At 43.4% G+C, this 17,579-nt stretch overlaps 1 protein-coding gene across 3 annotated transcripts in view; it reads right to left on the bottom strand.

Annotated features, from left to right (window-relative positions):
- Positions 1-17,579, bottom strand: part of mylka (myosin, light chain kinase a) — a 65,449-nt gene that overhangs the window by 31,986 nt on the left and 15,884 nt on the right. For all 3 annotated transcript variants that reach the window (XM_036540128.1, XM_036540127.1, XM_036540125.1), the window contains 9 exons: positions 12,430-12,637; positions 11,100-11,148; positions 10,411-10,576; positions 10,140-10,305; positions 9,793-9,808; positions 9,093-9,646; positions 8,479-8,682; positions 4,483-4,617; positions 1,685-1,837 (listed from right to left, as the gene is read on the bottom strand). In XM_036540128.1, coding sequence (XP_036396021.1) covers positions 1,685-1,837; positions 4,483-4,617; positions 8,479-8,682; positions 9,093-9,646; positions 9,793-9,808; positions 10,140-10,305; positions 10,411-10,576; positions 11,100-11,148; positions 12,430-12,637 — 1,651 coding nt within the window. The remainder of the gene's footprint in view (positions 1-1,684; positions 1,838-4,482; positions 4,618-8,478; positions 8,683-9,092; positions 9,647-9,792; positions 9,809-10,139; positions 10,306-10,410; positions 10,577-11,099; positions 11,149-12,429; positions 12,638-17,579) is intronic.

Here is a 17,579-nt window from a genome sequence, read left to right on the forward strand (position 1 = left end):
CTTCCCTGGGTGTGGCTCAGAAGCCCCTCCCTCTCTGTCTCTGGGCATGACCCAGGTACTCACTCTTTCTGCAAGGTTCCCCCTACAATGCCTCCCAACGAATATTCACCTCCGCCTATTCCATTATGAATGCCATAGTCCTCATATTGTAGGTCCAGATTGAAATTATGCTGTTCTAATGACTTCAGTGTGGGTCTGTGGTTTGGCTTAGGGTTATTGAATTAATTTCTAGCCAACCTTAATCCAGTGGCACAGAAATCTGAAAGTGAGGTGACAGGGATCAAACCAAGCTGGGCTGCAGAGCAGGCAGAATGTGCCGGAGTAGCAGTGGGGACAGGGTGGGGACAACACCAGCATCCATGATGGCACGTGGCTTTATTTCCCTCAATAAACACTGCCAAAACCGCCCCGTGGTGTGGAAGCCATGTAAGGATTCACTGTGGGAAATTGATGCTATTTCGCATTCACCCCAGTGAAAACGACCCCTGACACTAAAACTTCAACAAACAGAAAAGACGCGGGATCACAGAACGAGGACATTTCCTTTAATAGTGTCTTAACATCTGCTGAGCCTTAAAATAACACAGCGGGAGAAGTATTCACTTATCATAAGGAAGTCATAAGCAGTCTCAACAGAGATGGCTTGGAGGGTGTTTCTTCAGAAAAGATCAGCATATTTAACATCTTTTGTGTCAAGCGTGCCCTTAGCACAGCTGACAGGTCACGGTCATTGCCTTTAAAAGGTTTGAAAGGAAGCGATAAATCACTCGTTATGTGAGCGCTTGTTCTGAGTGCCTGAGTTCAACTGTTCAAATAATTCACTCTTCCCTTATGGTTCTCGCTCATGGAACATTACCACATTCACTGGACAGTTTTTATATGCTAGAAGCGATAATATGTCAGCACTCAAAAATACGAATGAATGTGTACATACACACTGTTTTCTGAAGCACAGAAAAAGAATCATTCAAAAAAGCACATAAATCATAATTACTTGATGCATGGATTTCCCTTTCAAGATTTACAGTAACAATCTGATCACAAGACTGAAAGCATTTTTTGTGATGAAATTAGCTAACACACGCTTGCTGTCTTGAGCAATACCAGTGCAGCATATCGGGTTAGGATCCAGGCTTGGCAAGTTGCAGGTTTGATCCTGAACCGAGCAGGAAATGGACCAAAGGAATGTGGGAATGCGTTTCTCTTAACCGCAGGTTACTGTTATTCCAAACACTTGTGCTGCAAGACAGTGTGAGATTATCAAAGTACTTACGATTGTCTGCAGTACAATATCAATGCATAAGCTGTTGCAGAAAATCAACATTTTTTAATTGCCACTTCTGTGGATGAATATTCATATATTGATTGATATTAGAACTGAGCAGGCAGCTGCGGCAGTTCAAACCTCGCGATGATGAATGTGATGTGTGTGGAATTAGGACTGATGTGCAGCAGTGTGGTGCAGCGGTAAGGAGCACAGCTAGTAACCAAAAGGTTGCTGGTTCGATTCCCCGATGCAACACTGTTGCTGCACCCTTGGGCAAGGTACTTAACCCACAACTGCCTCAGTAAATATCAAATATATATGACTAAAACTGTAATCTCTTTAAGTCACTCTGGTTAAGAGTGTAATGTAATGTAATACAATGTAATTCCATGGCTTGAGAAGAGAGAGGTGCTTCACCTTTGATGATCACTCGGGCTGTGCATGTTGCTCTCCCGTGGGGGTTCTCTGCCATGCAGGTGTACAAGCCATCGTCCTCAGGTAGGGCATCGAGGACCATCAGCTGGGCCATCCCGTTCTCAAAGGAGGCATGGGTGTAGGGGATGGGATTGTCTGAAATCAGAGAAGGGGGATAGAAGGACTACCCAAACACACTCCAGCTTTCAGTGGTGAGACTTAAGCCTATCATACATGTAACATCTAAGGATCTGTTATAGGAACTTCAAATAATGCAAGCTGCTTCTACAAATGTGTTACAACTAAATATAGCTCCCCATGTCTACATTTAACTTGTCTACTTCCAAAGAAATGCAACCTATGAAAACATGAAATAGTGACATTTCATTTGGGTGTATTTTACTTAATCAGAGACAGTACTACAAATAACACTGACACAAGGGAGGCAAAGGGAGACACATTTATGGAGCATAATAAGGCACAGGACTGAACCAATTTTTTTTTTTTTTTTATTTAGGAACCATGCTGTACCGCTCACAGAGACAGACAGAGCTGAACAGCGAGAAATACAGGCTGAATCGGAATGAGAGCCCTGGGCAAAAGTCCGCAACACGTTTCCAGAGTCTTACTCAGGCACTGCAAAGGTGCCTCGGGTAAACCTGGAATTTAAAGAGATAAATAATACCTTGTAAGGTAAAAAAGTTTTGAGAGACAGAATGCAACTGATTGATACCACCACACAACGGTCGTTAAGCAGATAAAATCTCTCTTTTTTTTTTTTCTCGGCCACCAGTTTAAACTGACCCGGTTGACAATTTTAAATTGCCCTTGCTACCAGCCTATCCCAAGAAAGGCTGTGGTTATGAAATTCAAGGGAAGTTTCCCCCCTTCATAATCAGCCAGAGGGATTCAAGGGGAGTCTCGGATGTCTGCTCGTAGAGAACAAACACTTGCCAAGTCTGGCTGGGTGTAATGTTTCAGGAGACAGCAATGCATGTTTTTCCTTTATAAGGCTCTCAGGCCTCATATTTGTTTAATCTCTCTGACTGTACGAAGGGACTATGAATCTGTACTGTGTTCCCTAGGAGATGCCAGGACAGTTCTTCTTTCCTTCTCGTCTTCCCTGCATTATCTATTACAAACCAATCCTTCCCTTAAGAAGGAAATCAACAGGGTATGCACATCTTGGACTGGGAGATCTACTGAAACCGAACCAAACAGAGCAGCTCGACAGACACAATTTGTATATTAAAAGATTCTTGCGTCTTATATTTTAACGACGAGCACCCAAACACATTATGGTTTATAAACATAATATTGTCAGGAATATTTACTACAAATGGCAATGGGAAATTTTTCAGCAATCAAAACAGTCAAACTGATATATCTAGCCTGCAGTGTTATTTATTTTGGAGACATTTCCATTTCCTGATTACTTCCTTTCCTGGACATTTGGAAAGCCTTCCACATAGTTACTTTCATTTATATGCCTGTAAATATTTCTTGTGCATAAAGCATGATAGCTCTTCTGTCTCCTGTCATAGGCACAACCATACTGAAATGCCTATGCTTGTGTGACTTGAGTATGTGTGTGTGTGTGCGGTGTGTGTGTGTGTGTGTGTATATATATATATATATATTTTTTTTTTTTTTCAATATAATTCTTTTTGCAAGTACTCTGACTGGGAAAGGATTTATTTTAACAATAGTAGAGAAAATGCCATACAAAAATATATCATTGACACACCTATTTCTTGCATACTCACTTATGTAGATATTAGGGAATATAAAATACACACTTGGGCACTCTTGTGGGCTACTGAACCAGCTGAACCAACTAAAAGGTTGCTGGTTCAATTCGCCGCTGATACAGTGCTGCTGTACCCTTGTGCAAGGTACTTAGCCCACAATGGCCTCAGTAAATATCCAGCTGTATAAATTAACAAAATTCTAACCTAGGTAAATCGCTCTGGTTAAGAGTGTCTGCTAAATGACAATAATGTAATGTAATTTAATGTAATAAAATACAGACTTGGACACTCCTGTGGGCTAAAAGTCCAAGTTTCCATCTCCTTTAAGTGAAAAATTCCATCTTAAGATTTGTTTGAGGAATTCTGTCCCACTGACATTTTCATCCGACTAAATACTCACAAAAACAACAGCACTGTATTTAACAGATGGAATCCCCCACTTATCAGCTGCCACACAGTACGTATGAAATACGTCCTCACAAGTTTAATTACACGAGCCAAGCGCTCGTAACTCTCTGCTTCTTCAAACATTGTCCAGCGTGCAGCCGCTCCAATGGGGGTCCCCTTTGGACAGAGCTGACGAGGATCAGTCAAAATGTAAAAATATCCTCTGTTTTCACTGGACCTGTTACAGAAGCGGACAGGCCTCTCACATCAGCCAGACCTGTGAAATGATAGCCTTCTGGTAGGTCTCAGGCTGGGGGGAAAAAGCAGTGGAAGCCGCTGAATAAATCTGGCCCTCTGGCAGCCCTTGCCTCTGATGAGAATCTGAGAGTGCACTGTTTTACCAGATACAGATAGCTTTAATGTTGAATGAAATAGAAGTGATGCCTTTTCTACTGTACAGTTCTCCCCAAAAAGGTGATGCCCTTTTGTGCTTGATTTACAGTGTGTTACAGTAGTAGTCCTGCAGCAAAGATGTTCAAAGAAAGCAAATAATTACAATTAGCAGAGGGGGAAAAACAGGATTAGACATGTCATCGCCCTCTGCTGGTGAAATAAAAAAGGACACACCAGAAGGGAAAGGTGATGGTGGCTGTTCGCTCTTACCGTTTAGCAGCCAGGTGATGTGGGGTGGGGGCTTCCCTTCCACGGAACACTGAAGGACGAAATCCTGGCCCTCGCTCACTGAACAGTCCTTCAACACACTGGTGAACACCGGGGCCCTGCCTTCCAACCTCGGGCCTGCAGGGACATGCACACATTCAGATTACGCACAGCTGACTGACCAGACCATTGGCCTACCCATTAACTCATACTGCTGTACCACATCGCCATTCCACCCCACTATCCAGTGACCCTGTCTTTCACAGTGATATCAAATACCTCTGTCCAATGACACTGCCTTTTACAGTGATTTCAAACAACACTATCCAATGATACTGCCCCTCACATGAATGTTACCCACATCAATATGTGATGCCACTATCCAGTGCCATTGTCTGTCATACCAAACACAGTCACACAACTGTCCACCATCAGTGCTCCAGAGTACTGTACCACACACTGCCCCTCATCATGTCCCTGAACTTTTTATGCATCACGATTGCAGCAGTAGCGTCTCTTTCTGAAGGCTTCTGAGGCTGATTTTGTTTGCACCTCCAGGGGCCTCTGAGACACACTTAAGTGATCCTCTACGAGGGACACGCAGGGAGGAGGAAAGAGGGGGCCATAATCCCCCCCCCTCCTTATTTATGTTACTGTCATGGAGCTGGTTGGGGTTCTTCACTAATGGGTGTTCAGCGGTTGCCATTAGGGGTGCCCTCAAACCAAATAAAACCCAAGAGAGGAGAAAATGGGTGACCTCTGATTGTCAGATAAAACAATGTAAACACTCCCAAATCAAATCCGCCATCAGCCGACATCACCGTAGCTACAGTGGCGCAGTGGTGCCCCAGAAACATTTAGCCTTCAGCTCATCATTTCTTGCCTTCACCTCAGGTCTTATCTGAAATCTGCCACTATTATGGCAACTTGAGACTGGAGTTAGTAATTCTAAATCTGGTGTCATCTGGTGTCATTTTTCTCCGTCCTGCTTGCATGAGTGTGTGCACTTCACAATAAAATAACAGCCAAATTCTAAAGAATGTTTGTTTGACTAACAGGACATTCACGTAATATTTTCTTCCCAACTCTGAACCGCCTTTCTTCTTGTTTCATTTAATTCCATCAACTTAATTCATGTATCCATTAACAATAATTCTTCCTCCAACAACCCATGAAAATATTTCTTTTTATTTTTCTGGCATTCAGAAAATGTGACATCTTATTCTTTACTTTTTCTGTAAAAGTACCATTTAAGGAATCTAGTAGCTAATGTGCTTAGGAATTATGTTACAATTCTTCTTCCTCTGTTTTACAGTCCAATTCTTGCCAGTCCCAATCTTGCCATAAGTCTTGACAGGACTGTTGAGTGCTGTAGGAAGAGTCTCCAGTCAAGGTGTGGCTATCATATTGTTCTTCAGATCTTATACACACTTAACACTATCCTGGTAAATAACCTGGTTTTGGGGCGATTTAAAAGCATGAAACCTTCTTGTTGTTCTGTCTTCTGTCAAGTATGTTTAAATGAAATCTCAATGTCAAAAATACAGCCATCAGTTCATGGCAGGCAACTAATGCATACTGACCCCCAGTCCGTCCTGCATGATATTTTGTTTCATACTGATCTCTTTTACCAGTTATGAATTTGACACTTATGGGATACGCCAGGTAGTTACGGGTACTTAACCCACAATTGCCTCAGTAAATACCCAGCTGTATAAATGGCTAAAATCGTAACGTATGTAAGCCGCTCCGGATAAGACCATCTGCTAAATGACAATAATGTAATGTAATGTAAAGTAATTCACAAATGATACCTACTCATTCAGTTGGGCACTTAAACATGCCCTCTATGGCTGCAGCTAATGTATTATACTAAACAATAACAGTGAGTATGAGGGCTCTCTGCTTTAAAATATGTCCATAATGACTCACGAGATGTAGCGGAAATTTTCAGTGGCACATGAAACACTTCATTACGAAGACTATTCTCTTCACATCTGCTCTCAATATTTTTTCTTTCTCAGTCTTTTTAAATGAAACCACCACACCAACCCTCACATCAGCCTCCAGCCAATCCAAATGGAGAACATGATGTGTATATGCTATTATTCATTAACCCTTGTTGTGTGCTGTGTAAAATGTTATGTTATAATATATCACATGATACTTGAGAGCGTTAAGGCACTGAGGTAATACTTATGGCCTCCCAAGATACAGGACATTTGCCTTGTAATGTGAAACTTGAATAACTTTTTGTTAAGGAATGACTAGCTTGATCATTATTAAATATGAAACACAGGATCATCTTACTCTCCTCTATGAAGGTTGTGCTTTTGAAGTATTTAGGTTAAAAACAAGGAGCTTTTCCATCTGAAATGGTCATCATTTGATTGCTACTTGTACCTATCTTTTGACATTCTGTTTAATAAATTGCTAATGATACTGATAATAAATGTCTAATGTTATATCATTATTTTCCATATGCATAATTCCTGCAATTATCTCATCTGTTGCAGAGATACTGTTAACCAGCAGGTGGCAGCAGTGGACAGCATGCGCTACCACACGATGTGGCCATAAAAACAGTGTTATTACTTCCTTATTCATGAGTCATACTTGGGTCTGCAAACTTCACGCTCACTCTATGATAAGCAACAGAACATGTAGCAGGCAAAGCATGAGGTCAGCATAGCAAGCATTTAGCACTGGCATAGATCTTTTTTTCAACAGGTTTGTATTAATGGGAAAGCTGTACGTAGTTCTCCAATGACACCAAGGCTGGGTAACGTTATAGTTTGTCTTGCAGTTAAGCCAACAGTTACAGGCCTCTAAATGAGGTGCCAAGCTGTCATTCTGAGCTGTGTATATTTCATGTGAACATATATGTATATCCAGAAGAATGCCTTCAGTCTCATTCACATCAAACCATTCAACACCCAACTGAATTATGGCAATGAAAGAATCGTTAAACAACCAACATGATTCCTTTGCTTTTGCTGTTGCTGTTGTTGTTGTGGCTGTTAAAGCCTGATAGTCTATCAAGCCACTTCCAAAACCAATATTGCTTCAATATGCTAACTCGCAGCAAGCCGGTGCTGTTCAAAGGAGCGTTGGAAAACAGCATACTTCTCTTGTGTGTTCACTTAGCGCTCAACGACACTGTGGATTTAATTGAGGCAATCACAAGAACCACATTAATCCTGAGGTGTAGCTGGACAGCACACTCTGACCCACGGTGTACTGACCCGAAAATGAATTATTATTAATAACAACTGTGGGCAGCTCCTAGGTTTTTTGAGCCAAGTAGATGGAATTTGGACACGGTGGTGCTACCTACTGCTACATGCTCTTCAGGGGTGCAGGCATGGGACAGTGTTTCAGAGGAAATGATTGGGAGCACATCCAGCATTTCAGAACCAGACATTTCACAGTGACCACTGCATCAGCTCATATGACACCCAGATGAACTGTAAAAGTAACCAGCTCTCACGTTGTCAATCCTAAAGCCACTCTGGGTGCATCCCATAGTAAAATTCCCTTACACCACCAGCGAAATACAGCACCAGTCTGACAAAGAGACAATATCATTGAAGTGGAATCATTACAAACCTTTTATATTATATGTTTTTTTATTTACATTGCAGTCTTCATGGAGCGTATTTTGTCATTGAGGGGCTATTTACCATGGAGTGCTTCTTTAGAACAAATGAATTTGTTCTAAGGACTTGTAACTGAAAGGCTGCCGGTTCAATTCCCTGCTGGGGCACTCCTGTTGTACCTTTGAGCAAGGTATTTCACCCAGAATTGCCTCAGCAATTATCCAGCTGTATAAACTGATAACACAAAAGAACTGTAACCTATGTAAGCCATTCTGAATGAGAGTGTCTGCTAAAAAAGCCAATAATGTCTTATTTTTGTTATGGAGGAGCCATTTACTATGGACTGCTCCTTCAGAGCTAATGCCTCTCATTCATCGAACACGCAGACCGTGGGACTCACTCCTGACACTGAGAGTCCAGGTGGCGGAGGCCTTCCCCCTGCTGTTGGCGGCGGTGCAGCCGTACATGCCGGCCGCGGTCTTGCGCACTCTCTCCAGGCAGAGCAGGTGCAGGTCCCCTTCCTGCTGGACGCTCACCCCCGCCCTCCCTCTCAGAGGCAGGCCGTCTTTCGCCCAGCTCAGGGTGGGCACCGGGGAGCCTGACACTGGGGCGGAACAGACAGAGTCACACAGGTGGAGCGCACAGGTGAGGCGATGGGCTGGCACACGCCCAGATGGGTGCACACCTTCCTTTCTTTGACCCATTCCTGTGATCATTTCTCAGTGTAACAAAGTAGTGACTCTCTACTCGTTCCAAACAATCCCCTCCATCCCCCACAACTTTACCAAACAACCACCCCCAGCCACAGGACACCATCTCTAAAAGAACTGTCGTACGACTCATATGACAAGCGAACTGTTACTGGCTAAACTTTAATTGTTAAAAAGTTTCAGTACAATGTAATTGTTAGTCAATTTGAAAAAGTGAAAACACTAGATCACTATATCTGTGGTGTTTTGTCACTTTCCAAAAGTTCTGACAGACATAAAAGACCAACATATCATTATTAGTAACCTTGGCATTTGAATATGACGTCGTTCCCCTCCAGAACATCCTGGCTGTTTGGCTGAATCTCCAGTTTGGGCGGCGATCCTGTCGTTTCAAATCTGCCCCCTCCTCCGAACTTCTTGGCGTCCTTGGCGGGCTCTGGCACTGCTGGGGCAATTTCGGCGGTTCTATTCGCGCCTTTGCTCTCCGCCCCGGTCCCTCTCCCCGTCGCCCCACCGGGCGGTTCCGGTCCGGCTCGCCCGGGTGGCTGCGCTCTCACAGCCTGCAGGGTGATGGAACTTGTGGTCCTCTGCTGGAGCTCCGCCCTGCTCTGGGCCACACCTCGGGGGTCCGAGGGGGGTTCTGGGGATACGGCAGCAGTCCTCCCTGCCTCTGTTCTAGACTCTGCCACCACTTTAGTTTCCTTTCTAACAGTGATGGCGGCGTGGGTCTCCTTCACCTCCAGCCTCTCCTTCATCGGGACGGGTTTCGGATCAGTTATGAGACCGTTACTTGTGTGCTTCACGGCAGGAGAGTCCACTGCTTTTGTGAGGGGGGCCACAGGGGGTGCAGGGCCAGTGCTGTGTTGGCCAGAAGACGGAAACACCAGTAATATATTCTAAATTTGCATGATATCGAAAAGAAGTAGTAAAAAATGTAAACAACATCAGTTTTAGTTGCACAAGGCTACAGTTTCATATGGTTAAATATAAACTGATCTACTTACATTTCAGGAGTTGAACCTATAAGAAACAGAAAATATTCAATGCTGGTTGATTAAATACTGCATTTTCTTTTAGTAACACGCACAGCATTAACAAATGGTTAATAAATAACAATTCGGTAACAAGGGGAAAATCAGAAGCGGGGAAGAAGAATGATCCCTTATTTTCTAGCAGTGAATAGTTTTGCATGTATTTTTAATTTCAAATGACCTTTTGAAGAAAACATCAGCATGACACGTGTGTAAAGAACGCTGAAAAATTAATGTTTAATGCAGTTCCCGTCTGGAATGACAGGGTACTACACAGCTCTGGAGAAGAGAGGGCGATCTGTGATTGGGGGGGACCGTACCCTGAACGATGAGTTCGGCTGTCGCCGTGGCCTTGCCAGCGCTGTTCACCACGGAGCAGGTGTACATTCCCGCGTCCTCCGCCCGGACATCCCGAATCTCCAGGAAGTGGATCCCCGATTTCTCAAACATGTTGAGACGCTCTCCGGCCTGCAGTTCCACCTCCCCCTGGCAGAGGGCAGCACACAGAGACACGGGAGGAGCTGGAGGCTGTTCTACATCAGGGTTCACGTCCTCGAACACGGCCTTTCCCAGCCTCCGCCGCTTACTTACCATAAGCCATAGGACCTGGGGCTGCGGACGCCCTGTGATTTTGGCAGAGAATTTGCCGCCCTGTCCCGCTCTGAGGATGAGGCGCGAGGGCTTTGTCACAAACTTCGGGGGACTCTCCCCCCAGATGCTGGGCCTGTTCTCCACTGCAGCGACTCCCAGCCGCCCGCTGGAATTGTGGGAAAGATAGTCATAAATTACATCAACACCGCAGAATGCCTCTATTACACAGCGAAGTGCAAAATAATCGCTTGAACAAACAAATTCAATCTGACCAATGATCCAAAAATAAGACTAGCCAAAGGGGTCACAACGAGGACAGAGATAGGAAGTTTGCACTCAGTGGTCTGCCCGGAGTCATGGGCCAGCCAGAAGCTACATGTTACAGCCCCTGTTACTGAGACTGAGGGCTAAGACTGAGGTGAATACTAATATGAGATCAAAAATAAATCCTTTTTAAAAAGGTCAAATTCACATGTATAAAATTAAAAGAACAATGTGAAGAAATGGGCAAATAATACTATTTGACCATTATAAAGAGAAAGAGACAGCCATGTATGAGGTTCGTTATGAGTAAAGGAAAACAGCTAGTGCAAAATGCACAACCATATGATGCAACTCCAACACTAAACATTTTTGAAAATAATGACTGTAATTAATATTTGAGTTTTGGACAACAAAAAATTGCTTACCCCACTGATCTGCCAGCAGATGGAAGGTTATATTTTTTCCCAGCCTTCCCTATTTGTGATGAAGTATACATAAATCATTTATAAAAACCCAAATAACATTCATTACTGCAATACTGGAAAAAACATTTTAACAAGCCACCTCCAAAATCACTACAGTAACAAAAGTCTCTGTAAAACTTTACCTGCTACTTGTACTTCACTAAGGAAGAACCACGACCCATCTGTTTCTGTTTGTGCCTTAGCAAGGCCGAAGTGCTTCAACTGTTTATTGACCCTGTAAATCTGTACAATTCTGAGCTACATCAAAGCGCGTCCACAATGACTCTCTGTACAAGCTATGCGGCAGGCAGATGCACTTCCTCTTTGAAGTGCGTGATGTTAGCGTTAGAGCCGACAGTATGGAGCGCAGAAACTGCTAGGCCCCACTGGCAATGCACTGTCCGAGGAATTCTCCGAGACAAACCGAGCCAATGCCTCTTGGGCTCGCGGGAACAAAAATGCTTGACTTGTTCCGTCTAAACACTGAAAACATTGGCTCTGCTAAATACACCATTGGATACAGTAATAGGTTATTTCTGAAAGCGAGATTGATATGTCTGGGGATGAAAATAATTTGCCTTGGTGATCCAGCGAGGATTGTGTTAGGAGAAAATCGAATCACGAGGGTCACCAGGCCAGGGCGGTGGTGTGGGACAGTGGCCAGCGAGAGGGGGCTGAAACTTGTTACCAGAAGGTTGCAGGGTCCAATCTCCAGTGGAGCGCTGCTGTTGCACCCTTGAAGAGGGCTGTTAACCTGAACTGCTTCAGTAATACATCGGCAGCAGTGTGGAGTAGCAGTAAGGCGCAGGGCTCGTAACCAAAAGGTTGCAGGTTCAGTTCCCTGCTGGGGCACTGCTACTGTACCCTTGGGCAAGGTACTCAACTCAATATTGCCTCATTAAATATCCAGCTATGTAAATGGATAACATGTAAAACTATAAGCTTATGTAAGTTACTTTGGATAAGACTGTCTGCTACGTGAAAATAATGTAACATAACAATACACAGTTGTAAAATGGATCTCACACACTCTGCCACCTGTTGTATAAAACAGCACTTTACTGCAGGAGTCAGTGAGGGATACAAGGGAAGAACAGCAGGCCCCGCCCAAGATGTCCTAAGTTTAATGAGAAACTGTAAAGCCAGCTAAGCCCAAAACTGGAGGTCCTTCATCATAAAGCTTCACTCACCCCAGTTTCTGAAACCAGCCCTACATCCACATGTTTAGGAGTTAATAGTGAGCTACAAAACCACTATAACTGCAGGATAGACACGTGGACTGAAGAGCTACCTTCCACGGTGAGCTCCACGGTGACCTGCCGGGTCCCGGCGTCATTGACGGCCTCGCAGGTGTAGCGGCCCCCGTCCTCCTCCACCACCCCCTGCACCACCAGGTTGAAGGCCCCGCGGGTGCTCTGCTCCATGCTGTAGTGGTCCCCAGCAATCAGCAGCTTCCCATTCCTGTACCACGTCACCTGGGGTTCGGGGAAGCCCTTAACCTGCACACACACACACACACACACACACACACATACACACACATACACACACACATGCGCATCCGCATCCACACACAAACACACCCACATCGACATTACATCACATTATTTGCATAATATTATTTGCTTATTGTTACTGCATATTCCACAATGCAACTATTCAAACAGATCTCACCCTGCCACCATGCCACTAATAAAATAAAAAACAAAACACATCTGAAGTTTCTACCAGTGTGTTTACTATTTAGTAATATGACAGAATTCAAAAATATGGGTTACGGTCACAAAATGTCAAAGTAAACATTTTACAGCTCAACAAGTTTTTTGTTATTGTTGCAGTGATATTATGTAGCTACTTTTACCTTGATTAAAAAACCAAATAAATCCAGGATGGAAGGGAGTCTTTTTAAACAAAACTGAAAACCAAAACTACCCGCACATGTTCAATAGCTAATAATTTCATGTGAAGTCTTTTCATTTCATTTGGCACCAGACCACAGGAAAGACCTGGGAATGTAAGAGGAACCATATTCCTAGCCCACAATTAGAGGGGGAAGTTTTTAAAAGGTTCAGCCAAGCTTCAATAGAGTTTAAAAAATAAAATCAACAAAGGACGCCACCAAATATGCTTGCCCTGTTCTGCCCTGGAAATGGGACGTACGAAATAACAAAACACGGCTACAAACCTCTTGTGCAGGATTGCACACGTAGACAACGTCAACCACTAGCCTGGCAGAGTGATCACCAGCATCGCTAAATAGCTGCAGCACCTGACCCACACAAGCCCTGCCACTCTGCCATAATTGGCACATCCAAACTCTATTTGGAAAATAAGCCCAACCTTTTTCTGTTAACTTCAGTTCTAGGTCACTTCCTCTCACTACACTTGTTTTCTCTGAAGTCTTTCAGGCATAGCAAATCTTCAGGCAGAGGCCACAGCTAATAAGGACACCATATGGGCGATCTCTTTCTCTGTCTCCATCGCTTTTTTTTGTTCTGGTGGCACCCTAATCCTCCCTTCTTCAAAAGCCTCCTGAGTTTGTGCAACACTGCGTTTCAGTAAGAGAACCATGGTAAACCCAAACAAGCAGAAAAATTACGCTCGGGCGAACTTTTAAAACTGTACAATACATTCTCATACGCCACTTGGTTTGAATTAAGAGCAAAACAAAGGAGAGGAAATTGTTAACCATAGCAGCTGCTATGAATTTCGGATTGAATATACAAATTAATACGGCTCGACAGCTTGTAGACAATAGATTGATACCATATGGAATTTGAATTCCTATGCAGGACAAAAAACGCTCACAAAATAAAGCAGTGCTTTATATTCTAAGGCTCACATTCCAAGCTGTCGAGCTCCTCTGTTTAACTCTCAATCCCCTGTTACCATCAGCGCTGAGCTCCTCCCAGAGTCTGAGCAGAAACGGGAATATTAGGTTAAAAGCGTTCATTGAAATCCGACAGACGCTCGCACCTCTGACAGAACCCAGCTCGTTTGATATTCGCGTCGCAGAAATCTTTCAATTATGGACTCTCACTCACGAGAAAGCCACCGGCGGTCAAGCACTTCGCCCTCAAAAATCCCAAACGCAAAGATCACACGCTGGCTGGAGGAGGAAAAAAACGGCAAGCTGTTTACATACAGAGGCAATTTTCACAGGCCAGAAAACAGACACAAGTATGCAGTTGGCTCTTGAAGGGAAAACAGTTTTGCAACACAGGGAATGCCCTGAAGAAAGGGCCCTATGCACTTTGCATTAGCTGAGTGCTGTTACTTTGGTGACCCACCACGACCCTGTTGCTTTTGGAATACTGTCAGCATAATTCCACAACAAAGCATCCAGACAGGAAAATAAACCAGCAAGTATTCGTGCTGTGACATTTTTTTTTTTCACATTGATGGAATATGCACCCTAGGGAAAAGCAAATAAGCTTGAATAACAGCAATAAAACAAAAACAATCAAATGTAGAATCCTGTCACGGCTTCTAGAATGTAGAACCATGGACTTTAAAGATGCTCTTTGACGAAGGGAGTGAATGTGATTTTCATACTGATGTTGCAATTATGTGCACCTAATTAGGCTAATGTCTCTACCTCCCATCTGAGCCAATGTTTACGCTGACTCATTAAATTTCTATTAGCTATTGTTGAAATTTCATTTTGCAAAGCAGCAACAAAATATACATATGCATCATTTGACATTTAACAAAGCACCCCATTTATGAAGTCCCTTTCATTTCCCTTTTGAAGTTCAAAGCATTTTGGCTAGCTTGTAGTCTGTTTCCTCAAAGCTGGGAACCCTTCCCTGAGAAACATGAAATATATATTGTCTGGATCAAATTTATATATTATACATTGTAGTCAAAAAGAATTTCAATCATTGAATCATTTTGGAGGAAGAACTTAACTGGACAGAAATGACCACTCTCAGAAACAAGCATGAACAAGCTGCACTGAAAAATGATGGGCGTTTCAGCTGAATGTTGCTTGCAGAATATCCGAAAAGTACCTTGAATGAATCCATTATGATGGTAGAGGTGCAGCACAAGAGACAGCCAGAGCTTTTGAGACAATGCATTCATTTTCCTGAGAAAGAGGGACTGCTTTTCAAGAAGCAATGCAGCCTTTCAAGAAGAAAAAAACCTAAATGTCCTTGATCTCTGACTATGTCTTTGCACTACTGACTTCTGCGGGCCATCTGGGGGATATTAAAGCTGTATTTGGCTTCCGTCTAGAATTCTTTGGGAATTACCTGTTGCACAAAAAGCAAGATCTGATCCGTTGCCTGTTTCTTTAGCACCCTTCCCCTCCTCCCACGCCCCCTTGGTAAAATAAATCAGAGCTTAATCTCTGATTACCACTACCGGTCTGCAGTGTCAGAATCAATGTCAAACACACATAAACTGCTATAAGCCCAAGTACTGCACAGTAACATACAATTACCTCTGTATTTAATAACACGCTGACATCTGGTCTGTAAATTCCAGATATTTAAGTGTTCCAAGAGTAGAAAAAAGATGTGTGCACACTATCCACCGTATGAAGAGAGAATTCCTCTCAGTGTCAAAATAACCGTTCTGTTCAACTGCAAAGCTTTTATGGAGCACATTATTCCTTGTCAAGTTTATTCCTTGTCAAAATTATGTAGAGTACAGAGGAAGGCAAGAGTTGTCTTGATATTTTATATCAAATATTATATCGCATCTTTAAAAATGAACCCTCCCATCGTGACAATGTTGTATCTCATTATCAAAGGCAGGTATTGAGATTATGAGAATACATGGTGTTACTGAAGCAAGTATCCAGCCGCGATTGAACAGAATGTGATGACCACCCTTGCAGGCAACAGCCTTTGTGGAGTTTAGCATCACAGTGATGTTAAAATCTCTTTGCTGGAATCATTTTTGTGGGAGATCCTCCCGTTTTGCTCTCATATTTCTGTGTAACTAATCCCTGTCTGAAAGGATGAACCTGTTGCAGCCAAGTACCACAGAATATCTTTTTTTCCCAAGTTTCATCAACAGTTGTACAAGGTGTAATTATTCTGAAATGATTTTTACAGACTCACTGTGGTACAACGTAATATGAATTAGCTACCCGCAATGTAATATTCGTCTGTGTTTGACTCAGGCTGGTTTGGACAGTCACAGGCAGGGGGATGCTAACCCCGTTATTCCAAACCACAGTGCTGCCGAATTCACTGGGCCTCTGACATGCCTTACACAACACACGGCCATTTCGTACAATTGATCCCATTCAATAATTAAAGGTTTGGATGACACAGAACGCAGAGGGGTGAAGCACCCGTTCAGGTTGGCCTGCAGAGTTCGGGTTACTGTGGATGTGTAGTCTTGCAGGAGCAGTGCTATTCAACATCTGCTTTCAATAACCCTGGAGCCTACAGTGAAGTCTCTGACAGCATACCTTTCACTGAGTTCACAAGAAGCCTCACATACTGTTCCCTGTGCATTTTCCAGCCGTGGAGCAATTATGCAACAGAGAATTTTTTTTTCTTATAATGTTCTCAGGTCCGGTTCTGTGAGATTTGTTCCCCTTTTTGGCCAAAAAAGGGCAAAAAAAAAAAAGCTCGGGAGTCCGGCCCAGAGGAGGCTGCCGCTGTCAGACACCCGCGGCTTCATGCTGTGGACATTCCTCATCTTCACGGGACCATTCCCCTTTCATTGAGAACATGCCCCTGGAGCATGACAAAAACACATCCAGGAAAAGCCAGTCCAGGTCAACAGGGGGAGAAGCCAGCTTTAGAGGACTGGGACACTGTCAAGGACAAATGTCCACACCAAGGAAGTGAGAGCAGGAAGAGATGTCAGAGTGGATACAGAGAGTAGATCTGTTACAAGTGACTGACTTCTCTTTCCATATGAAGTCCAAAGTTAAAATGACAAAACAGCGCATACATTTCCATTTATACCCTGTCAAACTCCACAATGTGTTCTGTTCTTGGTGTATGTATGTTCCTAACCAGGAGGCAAGGAAGCTCCTGTTTGTGGGTGCACTTGTAACTGTCTGGTGTTTGGTCTATACATCACAGGGGTGCAGAGAATCCAGTTTATTTGTACATGCACATTACCAGGCTGTGTGCTGACTCCTGGTCAGATGTTTGAGGTCGTCTGTAGCTTCTGTCTGTGATAGTGTGTTTTCTATGTTGGATTCAGCAAACACACAGAACCAAGTCTATAAGGCTGGAGAAATTCTTATCAAATTCCAGCTTCCTCATACAAATGCAGAATCTCACCCTTGGTTAGGAATGGCTGTGATCCAGCAGATACTATAACTCTTTATAAACCATCTAGCACCAACCATGGATATCCCATCACAGTACACTGTGGTACTACCAGATTGCAAAGTCCTGTCTTATATATATAAAAAAAGAAATTAAAACGGACACGTGCATGTATGGAAAATTCAATATCAGCAGT

The sequence above is a fragment of the Megalops cyprinoides genome, chromosome 11 (genome assembly GCF_013368585.1).
Source record: "Megalops cyprinoides isolate fMegCyp1 chromosome 11, fMegCyp1.pri, whole genome shotgun sequence".
Taxonomy (NCBI): domain Eukaryota; kingdom Metazoa; phylum Chordata; class Actinopteri; order Elopiformes; family Megalopidae; genus Megalops; species Megalops cyprinoides.